Source organism: Delphinapterus leucas, chromosome 2 (assembly GCF_059928025.1).
Source record: "Delphinapterus leucas isolate spDelLeu-1000000601 "Yukka" chromosome 2, BTC_Dleu_Yukka2, whole genome shotgun sequence".
Lineage (NCBI taxonomy): Eukaryota > Metazoa > Chordata > Mammalia > Artiodactyla > Monodontidae > Delphinapterus > Delphinapterus leucas.
Window position 1 is genome coordinate 146776221 of NC_143130.1, and position 17139 is coordinate 146793359.

Here is a 17139-nt window from a genome sequence, read left to right on the forward strand (position 1 = left end):
CAAGTAAGCCCGTGTGCCACAACTACTGAGCCTGTACCCTAGAGCTCGTGAGCCACAACTGCTGAGCTCACTCACCGCAACTACTGAGTCTGTGTGCCTAGGGCCTGTGCTCTGCAACAAGAGAAGCCACTGCAATGAGAAGCCTGCACACTGCAATGAAGAGTAGCCCCTGCTCACCGCAACTACAGAAAGCCCACGCACAGCAACGAAGACCCAATGCAGCCAAAAATAAATAAATGTATTATTTTTCTTAAATGACATAGAGACTAAAAAGACAATAGAAATGATCAATGAAATGAAGACCTGGTTCTTTGAAAAGATAAACAAGATAGACAAGCCTTTAGCTTAGACTCATCAAGAAAGAAGAGGACTCAGATAAATAGAAATGAAAGAGGAGACGTTACAACTGATACCACAAAAATACAAAGAATCTACTGTGTACAAAGAGACTGCTATGTACAATTATACACCAACAAACTGGACAGCCTAGAAGATATGGAAAAATTCCCAACATCCACAAATCAGTGAGTATGATAGACCACAGTAACAAAATGATGGATAAAAATCATATGATCATCTCCATAGATGCAGAAAAAAATTTGAGAAAATTGAACATCCATTCGTGATGAGAATTCTCAGCGAAGTGGGTATAGAGGGAACATACCTCAATGTAATAAAAGCCATATGTGACAAGCCCACAACTAACATACTCAATGGTGAAAAAACTGAAAACTTTTCCTCTAAGATTAGGAGCAAGACACGGACAGCCACTCTTGCCACTTTTATCCAAGATAGTAATGGAAGTCCTAGCCAGAGCAATTAGAGAAGGAAAAGAAATAAGTCACCCAAATCAGAAAGGAAGAAGTAAAATGTCTTTCTTTGCAGATGACATGATATTATATATAGTATACGGGCTTCACCAAGAAAAAAAAAAAGTTAAAACTAATAAATTTAGTAAAGTTTCAGAGTACAAAATCAATATATAAAAATCAGTTACATTTCTATGCACTAATAACAAATTATCAGGAAGAGAAATTAAGAAAACAATCCCATTTACAATTGCATCAAAAAGAATAAAATACCTAGGAATAAATTTAAGAAATTGAAAGACTTGTACACTGAAAACTATAAAACATTGATGAAAGAAATTGAAGAATTCACAGAGAAATGTATATATCATTCAAACATAAAGTCAAAAAAGAAACATAGTCCTTAAATGAAACAGTGGACTTAAGATATTTATACAGATCATTTCATCCAAATGCAGCAGAATACATATTCTTCTTAAATGCACATGGAACATTTTCAAGAATATACCATATGTTGGAACACAAAAGAAGTCACAATGAATTTAAATATTGAAATCATATCACGCATCTTTTCCACTGCCATGGCATGATCAACTATCAATACAAGAAGAAAGCTGGAAAAATCACAAATATATGGAGACTAAACAACATGCTACTGAACAGCTATTGGTTCAATGAAATCAAAAGGAGAAATCAAAAAATACCTGAACACAAATAAAATGAAAATGCAACATATCAAAATCTGTAGGATGTAGCAAAAGCAGTACTTACAGGAATGTTTATAGCAATAAGGCCTACCTTAAGAAACAAGAAATATCTCAAATAAACAGTCTAACATTACACCTAAAGGAACTAGGGTGGGGGGAAAGAACAAAGTCTAAAATCAATATAAGGAAGAAAATAAAAATCAGAGCAGAAATAAATAGAGACTAAAAAAGGCAATGGAAAAAAGTCAATGAAACTGTTTCTTTAAAGAGATAAACAAAATTGACAAACCTTTAGCTAGACTCACTAAGAAAAAAGAGAAGGTGTAGATAAATAAAATCAGAAACAAGGAAAAATTACAGCCAATATCACAGAAATACAAAGGATCATAAGAGAATACTGTGAAAAGCTATGCATCAACAAATTGGACAATCTAGAAGAACTGGATCAATTCTTAGAATCACACATTCTTCCAAGACTGAATCATGTGAAATAGAAAATCTGAATATATCAATCACTAGTAGGGAGATGGAAACAGTAATGAAAAACCTCCTAAGGAACACATCCAGGACCAGACAACTTAATTGCTGAATTCTACCAAACATTTAAAGACTTAATACCAATTCTTCTCAAACACTTCCAAAAACTAGAAGAGAAGGGAACACTTCATAACTCTTTTTATGAGGCCAACATTACCCTAATACCAAAACCAGACAAGAACAACACACAGAAAAGAAAATTACAGGCCAGTATGTCTGACAGACATAGATGTAAAAATTCTCAACAAAACATTAGCAAACTGAATACAGCAATACATTAAAAGGATCATACACCATGATCAAATGGGCTTTATTCCAGGGATGTAAGGATGGTTCAGTATCCACAAATCAATCAACATGATACAACACATTAACAAACATGAAGGACAAAAATCATGATTATATCAATAGATGCCCAAAAAACAGCATATGACAAGAGTCAACACCCATTTATGATTAAAAAAGAAAAAAACTCAATAAAATGAAGGAGCATACATCAACATAATAAAAGCCATATGTGACAAACCCACAGCTAACATCATACTGAATGGTGAAAAAACTGAAAATTTTTTCTTTAACATTTGGAACAAGAGAAGGATACCTACTCTTGCCACTTTGCCACTCTTACTCAACATAGTACTGAAGTCCTAGCTAGAGCAATTAGGTAAGAAAAATCCAGATTGGAAAGGAAGAAGTAATACTGTCACTATTTGTGGATAACATGATTTTATATATAGAAAACCCTAAAGATTCTACAGAAAGACTATTAGAAATAATGAATGCAGTAAAGTTGTAGGATACAAAATCAGCGTGCAAAAATTTGTTGCATTTCTGTACACTAAGAATGAACTAGCATAAAGAGAAATTAAGGAAACATTTCCTTTTACAATCAAAACAAAAAGAATAAAATACCTAGTAGTAAATTAATCCAAAGAAGTGAAAACTATAAGACATTGTTGAAAGAAATTGAATAAGACACAAAGAAATGGGAAGATAGTCCATGCTCATGTTACAAAAATTAACATTGTTAAAATATCCACATTACCTAAAGCAACCTACCGATTCAGTGAAGTCCCCATCAAAATACCAATGACATTTTTGATAGAAATAGAACAAAAAAATCCTACAATTTGTATAGAACTGCAGAAGACCCTGGATAGCCAAAGCAACCTTGAGAAAAATGATCAAAGTGGAGGTATTACACTCCCTGATTTCAAATTATACTACAAAACAATAATAATCAAAACAACATGGTATTGGCAGAAAAACAGACATAAATCAATGGAACACAATTGAGAGCCCAGAAATAAACCCATACATATATGGACAATTAATTTGCAACAAAGGAGCAAAGAACATACAATGGAGAAAGGACAGTTTCTTCAATAAATTGTGTTGGGAAAACTGGATAGCACATGCAAAAGAATGAAACTAGACCCTATCTTGCACCATACACAAAAATTAACTCAAAATGGATTAAAGACTTGAATGTAAAACCAGAAACCATAAAACTTCTAGAAGAAAACGTAGGCAGTATACTTTTCACATCAGTCTTAGCAGTCTCTTTCTGGATATGTATCGTCAGGCAAAGGAAACAAAAACAAAATTAAACAAATGGGACTACATCAAACTAAAAAATTCTACACAGCAAAAGAAACCATCAACAAAATGAAAAGAAACCCTAACAAATGGCAGAAGATATATGCAAATCATGTATCCATAAGTGGTTAATATTCAAAACTATAAACAACAATTTTTTTAAAATTAAAAAATGGGCAGAGGATCTGAATAGACATTTTTCCAAAGAAGACATACAGATGGCCAACAGGCACATCAGAAGATGTTCAACATCACTAATTCAGGAAAAGCAACTCAAAACCACAATGAGATATCACCTCACACCCATTAGAATGGCTGTTACTGAAAACAATAACAAGTGTTGGAGAGGAGATGCAGAAAAGGGAACCCTCATACACTGTTGGTGGCAGTGTACATTAGTGCAGCCACTGTGGAAAAAAGTATGGAGGTTCCTAAACACATTAAAAATAGAACTGTCATATGATCCAGCAATTCGACCTTTGGGTATTTATCCAAAGCAAACAGAATCCCTATCTCAAAAAGATATCTGCACCTCCATCTTTACTGCAGCGTTATTTACAATAGCCAGGACATGGAAACCAACTAAGTATCCATTGATGGGTAAATGGATAAAGGAAATGAGGTATATATATGCTATAGAACATTATTCAATCATAAAAATAAGAAAATCTTGCTACTTATGACAACATGAATGGACTTTGAGTCCATTGTGCTAAGTAAAATAGGTCAGAGAAAGACAAATACTATATGATCTCACTTACATATGCAATCTAAAAATAATCAACTCATAGATACAGAAAACAGATTGGTGGTTGCCAGAGGCAGGGGTTGGTGCGTGGGTAAAATGCGTGAAGGTGGTTGAAAGGCACAAATTTCCACATATAAATCCTGGGGATGTAATGTACAGCATGTTGATTATAGTTAATAATATTGTATAGTTGAAAGTTTCTAAGAGAGTAGATTGTAAAGAGTTCTCATCACAAGAAAAAAATTGTACTGTGTGTGGTGATGGATATTAACTTATTGTGATAATCATTTCACAAACTATACACATATCAAATAATTATGTTGTATACCTAAAACTAATACAATGTTATTTGTCAACTATATCTCAATTAAAAAGAAAAGCGTATGGAAAGTTTTAAATAGCTATGAACACTTTGTGAATAGGACAAGAAAAAAACAATAAAATAAAAGACAATTTTAGGTTATTTCAAAGAGTTAAAGTAATTAAAGAAGAAACTCAATCAGAAGTTTTAGGAAAAGACTCTTATGTGGCTTACAATCTAAGTTGTGAAATTTTAGAAATAGACTAATCTGCTCTAGTCCTTTTGTTTTCAAATGATGGAAATGATATCATTACCAGGTCAAAGTAACACAGCCAATTATTGGAAGAGCATGATTTGAACTCTCATGAAATCTAGGCCTTCAACTCTTTTTTTTTTTTTTTTTAAGATGTTGGGGGTAGGAGTTAATTTATTTATTTTTGCTGTGTTGGGTCTTCGTCTCTGTGCGAGGGCTTTCTCTAATTGTGGCAAGCGGGAGCCACTCTTCATTGCGGTGCGTGGGTCTCTCACTATCGCGGCCTCTCGTGTTGCGGAGCACAGACTCCAGACGTGCAGGCTCAGTAGTTGTGGCTCACGGGCCCAGTTGCTCCGCAGCATGTGGGATCCTCCCAGACCAGGACTGGAACCCGTTTCCCCTGCATTAGCAGGCAAATTCTCAACCACTGCGCCACCAGGGAAGCCCATAGGCCTTCAACTTTTTATTCCAGTTTCCCATGCGTTTCCACTATTTATGTTTCTTAATCTAACCACTTGGTTTAAAAGTGGCCTGAAAATTTACAATGATCTCTGAAAGACCTTTCTACTTTAAATTGACACATTATCAATGAATCAGTTAACAGCTGAGCTCTCTAAACTCTCCCCACTGCTGTTGATTTATGAGAGACCTGTCTTACTTTAAAACTTATAGACTTCCTGAGAAGCAAGAGTTTAAACATCTCACTCAACTCATGAGTGCCTTATGTGTTAGACTTTTGAACATAGATATTACTATACTAGTCATTTTTAATATGCTATCTCATTGAATTCTTAGAACTGTAAGAGATATGAAAAAGTTGAAGTTAGAGGAAGAAGATAATTTGGCCAGTATTTCTTTAAAGTGGCTAATTTATTCTGATTTCATGTTCAGTGCATTTTTCAAATCCCCTACACTAACCATTATTATAAAAACCTCAGCTAGAGTGAGTGCCCAATTTGTATAACAATTGGTGAATCTTTAGCTATAACAACTTTATTCCTAAAACAGTTGTTCACATATAAAGTACAATGATTGATCTTTGTTGTTGAATGTATTTAAACCAACTATCATTCTAATTTAGTATTCATCGGGTTTCTCTTTCCTTCCAGGCCTGTATGTGGAATCAGAGGGAAAACTCTGATAATTAACTTGCCAGGTAGCAAGAAAGGATCTCAGGTAAGCTATCTTGAGATTTATATGGTTTAGTGTAAGAAATTTTGGCCACTGTGAGAGCCAAACAAAAAGTTGGAGCACTCCACAAGACTACCCTCACTTCTGACACCAATTGCAGTTCAATGCCTTCCCCAAACCACCCTCAGTTTCAGTAATTCACAAGATGGATTCAGAGAACTCATTGAAAGGTGGTATACTCATGGTTATGGTTTATTACAGGGAAAGGATACAGTTTAAAATCAACTAAGGGAAGGAGTACATAAGACAGAATAAAGGAGAGGTACCAAATGGAGAGCTTCTAATATCTTCTTCCTGTGGAATCATGAACACATTGCTCTCTGGGCATCAGTGTGTAACAACACAGGGATTATTGCTTATCAGGGAAGCTCTAAGCCCTTAGCATCTGGAGTTTTTATTGAGGCACATCATATACTGCCCATATACCTGTAGTCTCCAACACTTTCCAAAGGCAAAATTGATACCACATTTCCCAAAGCCCCCATCATAAATCACAGTTAGACTGTCTGGTGGCCAGAGTTTCCAGACAAACAAAGACACTCCTTTCATTTCCCAGTAACTGAGGGCAAAGGCCAGACTCTCTTTGGGCAAGGTTAATTCTGTATTACACAAGCTACCCCCTGGCCTCTGGCCAAGGCTTTCTTACAACAAAACAATCATATTTGTATGGCTGGCTATCTGTATTTAGTATAGCATGTATATTATAGACACAACATCAGTAACAGTGTGACTATGCCTAAGATTTGGAGGAGCCAGAGTGGGATAGGAATAAATTTAGAGAAACAGGTAATTCATCCTCTAAAGCCATTATACAAATTTTCATATTTTTGTACTCATTTACTAATTTTCCATCTTGATCTACTATTATTTGTGCCCTATGATACATTCTCACAGCTATTTACCATAGAAATTAGCTCTCTTGCTCAGGCCAATCATTTCCCATTGGTATTGCATATTGAGGAGGCTTTAATTCAAATTCCCAGTATATATCACTATCAATATCATCATTATAATCTTATTAACAATGCCTGTATTATAACATATCATAGTATATTAGTAAATATAACCTGAAAAATAAGAGTCAAAAGATCCTGGCACATTACTGGAGTCCTACACAGACATTAACAGTTATCCTAGTCGTCATGATATCATATGATCAAAACATGTCCCAGAGCAATGTTCCTCAGGTTTACAGACTTGTCAGGTTCCAAAAGCAGGAGTAGTCTCAGCAACATATGGCTTTTCCCTTTCTGGCATCTGCTACAGCTGAGCCAAGAAACAATATCGTCTTTGTTCTAAGCTTCTTTTGAGACACCAAGGTAATACTGGATTTCCCTTGTTGCATAACACATTTACTCATTCCTTTACCTTCAACTGCCATTCCTCCTTCTCTCCATTTATACTCAGACATTTCCTTTGAACATCTTTGAATGAGACCGTTGGTTTGGCCACTGGGCTGGCCCAGATTGCCATTAGTAATACTAGTTTAGCAAGTACTTCCCACTCAGTCCATTTCATTCATATAAGATAAGGTTAAGGTTACATAGGTACCGAGCTAGTAGGCAGTCTGAAACACCAGGCCATATAACTGCATTTACTGTCAAGCCCAATTTGACCAGATGGAGTAAGACATAGTCTATACCATCAGGCCCTTAGGAATTCTGACATAAAGATTTAAAAGTATAGTTACAGTTTGGGCTTAAGAATCATCCCTGCTTCTGGCACCCACAGTTGCAGCCCTGGTCCTAGGACCATTGCATCAGGTAGAAAAGAAGAAAGTTGAGGTGACGTGGGGAAAAACGAAAAAGGTTAACCATAAAGAGAAAAGTATAGTTGTACAAGCATCCTTTGCCATCCCCTCTTCCCAGAAAAGTAGAGGAATCTGTCTAGAAGGAACTCTCACTTAGCCTCCCTGTTGTTGAGTGTGATCACACACTAATGAAGGCTTCATGACTTTATCTCCTCACATTTTAGACAACAAATATTTCAATTGCCCGTTTCAATTTTCTGTCATATTTTTGCTCTGAGGATGAAAGTGTTCCTTGGTCTGAAGAAATGTGCCTCCATGGTCGTTGATACAATATCTTCTGTTCTGGTCCTTTTATAGTACATTGAACATTTGCATCTACTCTGGGATAAGCAAAGCTCATACCAGAGTAAGTGTCTATACCTGTTAGGACCCATTTGTAGCCTCCAGGGACTAAAAGCATCAGTCCAACATGACAGCTATGTGTAGGACTTTTCCCCTGTGGAATTTGCTGCATAGCCCTCTGCCTCTGTGTCTCTCTTTTTAGCAGACAAAACAGTTCTTATTGGCATTTTGTGTCTCAGAGTGTAAGAGGAATATATCTAGATTCAGCCCATCTCTGCATTGCTACAGACCTCCAGTGTCCACTCATTTCATGGACCCAGGTGGCCATCTCAAGCAAGTACACCAGGATATCTGCTCGCCAGTACCAATCAACTTCCAGTTCTGGAAGGGAGTTCTTCTTGTGGGCATTAAGATAATCTACTTTAATATACCCCTTAGGTTCCCAGAGTGATTTCCCCAGGGCCATGTCCCATACAGGTATTCCTTTAATAGACCAGTTTTCCATTGCCCATCTGCCTGACCATACGGCCAGGCCATTTGGACACTTTCCGTGACTCAGTAAAAACCCAAACATAGGTGCAAACATGTAGTTCAGCCCATCGAGCTGATTTGTTTTTACCTTCTTCAATCAGAGTGGCGGCCTTCCAAACAGGATGCTGTCCCTTCACCTTGGAATTGCCATCCATAAACCAAGCAGCTCTTTGTTGATCAATAGAAAGCTGTTTATAGGGCACCGCCCAAGTGGCCCAAGTGGCCATAGGATCCAGCAGCTCCTCAGGTGGTTCCGAAGTCAGCCCTAGGTGAAAAGAGGCTGCCTGCTCGTGAGTACCTCCTTGCATTCTCCTGGTAGCATGATTCTATATGCAACATTTCCATTTTATTATGGAACTCTCCTGGGCATTGCCGTCCCCATTAGAGCTTTTCTCTGAAATTACCCAAGACCTTTTGGATATTTCAGGTTTTAGGATTATTTTGTGTCCTTTAGTTATAAAGGCAGTCTCAGTTAAAGTCAAGTAGCAAGTAGTAATTGTCTCTCAAATGGAAATTTTCTGGTCCAAAATCCCAGCAGTTGTTGTTGGGTGGCACTCACAAGTTTTTGCTATAAGCCCAGTCTGCACTCCACACAGGGCTTTTGTACAGCAAATTAATGAACTCTGTGAGCCCATTTAGCATGTCCAATTATATTGGTGGAAGAGTGGATTTACATGCCTGCTGTTTTACAATATGAGGTAGAGGACGAATTCTCCAGTCAGACACAACATCCATGCCCATAATACATTCAGGTAAAGGAGATTCACCACTTCACATAAAGTTCACTTTCCAAACATTCTGATTCTTATCCAAACATGCACCTTAATCCCATCAACTATTGCATTCCTGTATCTTCCCATTCTAACTGTACGCCCTCCCCCATTAGGATTTCAACAGGTTGTAGAATCACAGTACATGAAGCTCCCATGTCAAGGAGTTCCAGAAAAGTCTCTTCTCTGTCTCCTGATGATTTTAGCCATTTGTGTGCATATGGCCTTGGAGTTTAAGGCCTGGGTTGGGTCAAGGGATCCATACCCTTTTGTCAGACCTTATATTGATTAGATTATGGGTCCATCACTTAAGGTGATTAAAGGTAAGGTTTCTTTGCTTCCTAGCTTTTTTAATTGCTCCAAACCAGGGTAAATAGAGATTTGTTTAGGACCCCTTAATGTTAGGAGACCAGCAGGGTCTCCAGTCTGTCTATTCAGCCCACAGCAGTGCTTCTTTAAGACCTCTGTTTTGTCCCCATCAATGCTCACTTTTTTCATACATTTCTTAATAACCATTTAAATATTTCCACCCTGTTAGGACAAGTTCCTTGAACCTCTTGTTTCTTTTTCCCCATTTTCTTATGAATCAGTCCAACTTTATTTACTGTTTATTGCTTCGACATAAATTTTTCCTTGGGAAGCAGCTCTGAGGCTAGCAGCTATATGTCAGACCATTCAGAATCCAAACTTGGCCCAGCCTCAGGATCCACCCCAACATTCTCCATTACTTTTGTTTTAGCTAGTACAGATACCATTAACCAAGAAATAGTGTGTTTACTTTGTTTTTTATCATTTTGCATTTCTTGTGCTTTGACATAACCTTAGGAGTTAGATCTTTCATTTTAAAACTTCATTGCTAATTTTATCTCCAGTAACTAATTACAGTACAGCTGCAGTTCCATACTGTGGGTGACCCTGTGTTCATCTAGGCTCTAAAGATTCGTTATCCGCCACCCTCTCTTCCTTCCTCTTCCCAGATCACAAGTTTCAGTGAGTCAGGGTCTTTCTATCAAATCCCACTTCTTAACACCAACTGTAAGGAGTTTTGACCAACTGCAGAAGTTAGCCAGCTACAAAGTTGGAGCACTCCATAAGGCTGCCCTCATTTCTGACACCAATTGCAATTGAGGGGATTTCTAAAATCACCCTCACTTTTAATAATTCACAAGAAGGACTCACAGAACTCACTGAAAGCTGTTATACTTATGGGTAGGTTGTATTACAGGGAAAGAATACAGGTTGAAATCAGCCAAGGAAAGAAGCACATATGGCAGAGTCTAAGAGAGGTACCAAACAGGGAACTTCTGGTCATCCTCTTCCATGGAATCATGGAAGCATCACCTCCTCTTAGCCACAATATAAGACAGTATACACAGAGTATTGGTAACTATGTACATTCTCCTTTGCCTTTGGTGTTCAGAGTTTTTATTAGGATTTGATCACGTATTGCCCACATGGTTGACCTTTAGTCAGCCATTCCCAGTTCTTTCCAGAGGCAAAACTGATACAGTGTTTCCCAAAGCCCTCATAGTAAACCACATTGTTAGACTGTGCAGTGGCCAAAGCCCCCAGGCAAACAGAGACACTCTTATCAGGCATGGCATAACAAGGAACTAGAGATCACCTCCCAAAAACTGAGAGTAAAGACCAGACCTCTCTTTGATTAAAGTTAAATTCTTCACTATACAATTTTTTCCAGTAGGTTAAAAGATTAGATACCTTCCAGGTAGTCCATAAATTGTAAGATATTTCTTTACATATTAGATTTTAAGGTAAGTTACTGTAAATGTAAAAGAGAAAGACCTCTGCTCAAACATATTCCCCAAACATATCTGGCCTTATGTTCTGATTTTTAAATTCTCACCTATTTTCTTTTGGTGATACAATATAGGTAATAATGGATATATTTTGAGCATTAGCTGCCTGTTCTCCTTGCTTGGCACCCTGCAATAAATGCTGTACTTTCCTTCACTGCCCACTAAAAAAAAGAAACCAAGAGACTATATTGACTTTTATGCTGTACAAACTTATACCTATTTTTACATATTGTACAATGATGTCTAGCTGTACTTTATGATTATAGTCAGAACTTATTTCTCTGAATAAAATAGTTCAGTACTCAATTGGTTTGTTAGTTCTAGTATCCTTCTCTAACCAGAAAGGTAAAAATTCTTACCTGCTCTCTCATAATGTATCTTTAAACCCCTAAGTTTTATAGAAATTTTACTTAAAAACAAAAAATGTACTGTGTGCTTATATAGTGTAGTTCTTCAGCTTATGGAGAATACTGTAATATATACCATTCTTACTTCATATTTTGCATTGCAAAGACAATACATTAAATATGATTCTTTCTTAAGACAGATGGAGAGAAAATCACAAATCCAAAATCACAAACACATTTGACTGCTGCCATTTTGTATGCCTATAAAAATGCTTTATCTTCATTTTTTTTCTTCCTCTTGCATACAGGAATGCTTTCAGTTCATACTGCCAGCCCTACCTCATGCCATTGACCTTTTACGTGATGCCATTGTAAAAGTAAAAGAAGTGCATGATGAACTTGAAGATTTACCTTCCCCACCACCACCTCTTTCCCCTCCTCCCACAACTAGCCCCCATAAACAGACAGAAGACAAAGGGGTTCAGTGTGAAGAAGAGGAAGAAGAGAAGAAAGACAGTGGTGTTGCTTCAACAGAAGATAGTTCTTCATCGCATATAACTGCAGCAGCCATTGCGGCCAAGGTAAGCCTGCTGAGAGAGACCCAGAGATCTAAAGGACCCACAGGTAAATGTATTGATCTCATCTCTCTTTCCATCCCATTCTTCCATAAGTTAAATACCACTTCAGGGCATCCTTTAAAAAGAACGGGGATATTCATGACACTCCACAGCTATATTCCCTCCATTATGTAGAGTTCTTGAAAGCATTGAAGTTTTATTCTGCGTTCTGAGGCATTAAAAATTCTGCTGTTATCTACTGAAGTAATAGCTCCAATGATAAACAATGTGACATTTAAGAACTCTTTGAAGATGTCATTTTTGTGATCATAGTAAATATACAATGTTCATGTATTCAGAACATCAAATATTCACAAATTCTTAGAGGAGCACCAAACTGAAGGTAAGATACCTAAGGTGGTTCAAGAAATTAGCTGAGGAAGATTAATAAATATATTTTTTTAAGACAAGACTTTTCAGCAGTTAAGTAGCACTTATTTAACTATTGGACACAAATTACTCCAGTCATAAAGAGAAGAAATGGATGTAAGATATTCATGTTTTTAATTTAATAAAGTAATAAATATCATTAAAACAGCATCAAAGTATTACAAGTTCTCTTTGAACAATTCTGGGAGTAAATATAGTACCATGAAGTACTTCAGTAAATTTAGTTATCATCTTAAAGTCACAGAACATGATTTATATTATTATCCATATCTAGTATAACCGACCTTGTACACTTTAAAATCTTCAGACAGTAGCATATCACTTCTGGGAGTAATGATTGTTCATTGAGAGTGTAAAAATTGAAAATCTAATCGCTATATGAAGTAATTTTTAAAGTTTATGGCTCATCCAGATACTTTGGGTATGAGCATAGCATGAGAGGATTTTTTTGACAATGTATATATTGGAAAGGATCATAGAGATCCTTTGGAAGTGTCCATTCAGACAACAAGTAGGTGGTTCTTTCACTGAAGATGGGATTATTCTGTCTCCAGATCCATTCAGTGATCCATTAAGTCCTTGCTTAAGGCTAGTAAGTATTTGTTGTGTGTGAGGTTTGTTCTGTTTTTATGGAAATGATTGATGAAATACATTATTAAATCATCGTATGTTCTCTTTCTTTTACTCTTAATTAAAAGAGTTAAAAGTACCATCAGTTTCAATCTTAAAAAAAGCTTGTACCATTTGAAATCTAAGCTAATTTTGTCATTCTTCATTTGAAAATTTTTGACATTCCATTGTTCCATTTGTTTTCACCCTTTTTCCTTTCCAGTCATTTTGCTTGTATAGTTTCATGTTTTCCTGTCACTATATTCATAGTTGTTATGTGTTGTGCATTAGAAGCATCCATTCTACACCAGTCCTGCTGTTATCATGGCACACGGTGAGCAGCCCATCCCTGGTCTCATCAGTTATTCCCATGATGCAACAGGCAGTGCAGAGGAACCGGTAAGACAAGAGGCTTTTGCATTAATGATTTTGCAAGCATACAGCCTACCTCCTATCCTTGGAGGTAGGCTATAGCATATGACGGAAGATGTGTTTTACTCTGAAAGACCTTCACTAGTGCTTTTTTGGGAAAGTGTAAGTGCCACTGAGTATCTTCCATCAAGGAATTTAATAGAGTTTCTCCTGTACCTAAAGTACTCTAACATCATTAAGATTTTGTAGTATGTGGCAATGAACTTTCATCACATGACTTTCAAGAAATTCATTGCTCAGAAGTTATCTTTTTCTTTAGTAATTTCATCACATACCTTAAAATAAATTGCCTAGCTTAATTAAGATAATCCCTTAAGAGGATCACATTAAGTTTTAATATCCAAACAGATTGGTCAAGATAATATTTAATTTGTATTAATCTTGCTTTTTTTCCTTATGATTTTGCATCTTTTTTTCTTTTCTTTCACTATGTTCTCATTACAACCATTTAGAAAGTTGAGTCTTTGTACAAATTCTGATATTACTGATCTTCATATAGAAACTTTTAAGGGTGTTTATCACTTCTTTCAGTCATTGGCTGAATGATACTTTGTAAAAAGTGTCAGGCTAGGAAAGATTAAACTGATAAGTATAGCTGAATAAGCAGTGACAATTTAGACCATGGCTGCAAAAGAAACCTCAGTCCCTGATATGAATATAAAATGAGAAGGAAAAAGAAAAATAAGTAATAAGTGTAATTTTGTTTTTAATCCTTAGGAAGAAAAAACACCCAGGATTTCAGGGGGATGCAGGGAGGAAAACTAGTATCAGTCGACCCTTAGGAGCTAAACTACCAAATGATGACTTTAACGCTTATATTCAACAAGCCATGCCTGGTTGGAAACAAACTTAGCTGAGTCAAAGGCCAAGTAGAAAATGTAAATATTGATTAATAAAATTATTAATGAATTCCAGTTGACAACTGAATTCTCCAGCTATAGCTTTGCTATAACTTATAAACATTCCAAAGTATACCAAACTGTCTTTTGTATTCTCATATTATAAAGCAACCACAGCAACTACAATAATTATCCTGGTTTTCAAACTAAAATATTTGGAAGTTTTGTATTCATAACCAAGCTTTTAAGTTATCATATTCTGAGTTTCGTATTATTACACAGAAAATGATTTGAATAACTCTTCAATAGTTAGCTCCTAGTGATCTGAATACTGGTTATTGCCAAACTGATCAACTTGCTTTTTCAGGAAACAAAGAGGCTTGAGAAGTGCTTCTCATAATGGATATTTGTTAGTTGCCTCTCCAGCAGCCATTTCCCATCCCTCTTTCTAACACTACACTGCATTTCCCAGTCATATAGTTAGGGTGAGATTGACTAATCCTCCAGGGTAGGTGGCTTAGTATAGTCAGCATATCTATTTCACATAACCACAGTTTTTAGTTCAAGGAACACATAATTCAGGTCAATAGGAGCAAGTGGGTCTCATCTCTTAGATTTTACTTGAATGACTAGGAACATAGACTCTGTTTCCTATTGAATATGAATGAGGAAATATACAACTCAAAGAATTCCTATCTTGGAACCATGAAAGTAATGCCTGCCAATAATGGAGCCAACTGTAAAGAAGCATTCCTAAGAAATGGGAGAGAAAGAGAGGTACTCGGTCCTGTCACATTTTTCGACCACTTACTCCAGCCCCTGTTGAACTATACCCGCCTCTTGACTTTTCAGTTACCTGAGCCAATACGTTACTTTGAAAAAGCTAATTAGAGATAGAGATGGGTAAACTGTTTTCTGCAACCAAAAAGCATCTTGACTAATAATTCTCAGTATGTAGTGTCTCATCAAAGAGCTGAAAAGACTTCCTTATAATAACTGAAACATATCAAATAGGAATCCCTGAAGTTTCATATTTGTGTGAGAAACCTGATTCAAGAGAACAGAGAGTAGGGGTGTGTGACACACGGAAGGAAAAAAGGAAAAATAAATCTTGCCCCTCTGTGATTACTAAATAAGTGTAAAGGTCTTTTCAAGGAGACTGGATCCAAACCTGAAGAAATTACAACTATACTTTGCATAATGCTTGTATTATGCTTGCAAAACTCCAAGCATAATGAGAGGCAAGGAGGAATTTAAGACAAAAATAGCCATGGAGATACATAATAAGAAATCTTGTCTTACTGACAGAAATTAAATATTCTGGAGAAGTCCCACATAATAATGATGGTCCCCAAGCTCCACTGGATGCAAGAAAATCTGCTGCTTGCCCTGGGAAGAAAGAGTTGCTGATTTCCTTTTGGGAAAGGATATGGAGAAAACAAATATGTTAGATTGATATGGCCAGTCAGGAAGTGTCTATCTTCCTAGGGCATTTATTTGGAACTTAAGAGAGAAAATGCTAAAAGTTAGCAACCTGACACTCTTATAGATTTGCCTGGAGATAAATGATACCATTACAAAAGACCAGAAGCACTTAAAAAATTTTGGTCAGAAAATTGAAGAATATACATATTTATATATATATGGTTTTATTGTTTCTTCCTATCCATGATGATTTTAGTATATTAACATAATATTGTCAGTCATTCTTCTAAACATTTTACATATACCAACACTTTACATACATTGTCATTTTACTTATGAGAAAATTGACACACAAAGAGGTTAAGGACATATAACCAGCTAGAGACTAAACTGGTATTCAAGTCCAGGCAGTCTGGCTCCAGAATCATCACTCTTCACCTCTCTGCTATAGCAACTCTCAGTGCAAGAGAGAAAGAAAAAGAATGATGTTATGGGAGATGACTAGCTAGTTACAAATTCTTCTATAGAATGAGAATTAGGATTTTTGGACCTTGGTTTGGAATACTTGAATGATAAAATGTATTGCACAACCTAAGAACTGTGAACAGTAGACTATATTTACTCTGGAAGTTTGCTGGTCCAAGCAGCAAAGCTTTAAGCTATAAGCACAATTGGAGTCAGAAATATATTTAGATAAATCCATGAAAACAAATACTTCGGAGAACACAGTATGATATGCGTTAAAGGATAATATTTTTAAAGGTTGAATCGTAACATTCATAGAAATATAAATGTGTCAGTTATTCTATTTAATTAATTTATGAGAGAACAGTAAGCTGTTAAACCAGTTCAAAGAAAAAAAATCAAAGGACACATACATATATCAGCAGTCACAAAGACTGGGATGAATTTATAAATAGATACAAAATTGGTCAGTATACACAGGGCAATAATCAATTGTTCCTTCTCAAGACAAAATTTATTTGCATTTCTGTAGATAATAATTTGCGTTAGCATTAGTTTTCTATAACTTGCAGAGTTGTAAAATAGTGAAAGTAAAAAGTGCAGATAACCCAGAAGAGTATACAAATCAGGACATTTAATAATCTTTCTTGCCCATTTTCT

General features: G+C 36.2%; 1 protein-coding gene across 5 annotated transcripts in view; it reads left to right on the forward strand.

The window, feature by feature from the left end:
* Positions 1-17139, forward strand: part of GPHN (gephyrin) — a 606903-nt gene that overhangs the window by 339026 nt on the left and 250738 nt on the right. For 3 of the 5 annotated variants that reach the window (XM_089907848.1, XM_089907849.1, XM_022570332.3), the window contains 3 exons: positions 6064-6130; positions 12011-12283; positions 13610-13717. In XM_089907848.1, coding sequence (XP_089763974.1) covers positions 6064-6130; positions 12011-12283; positions 13610-13717 — 448 coding nt within the window. The remainder of the gene's footprint in view (positions 1-6063; positions 6131-12010; positions 12284-13609; positions 13718-17139) is intronic. The other 2 variants (XM_089907851.1, XM_089907850.1) reach the window with 1 other exon arrangement.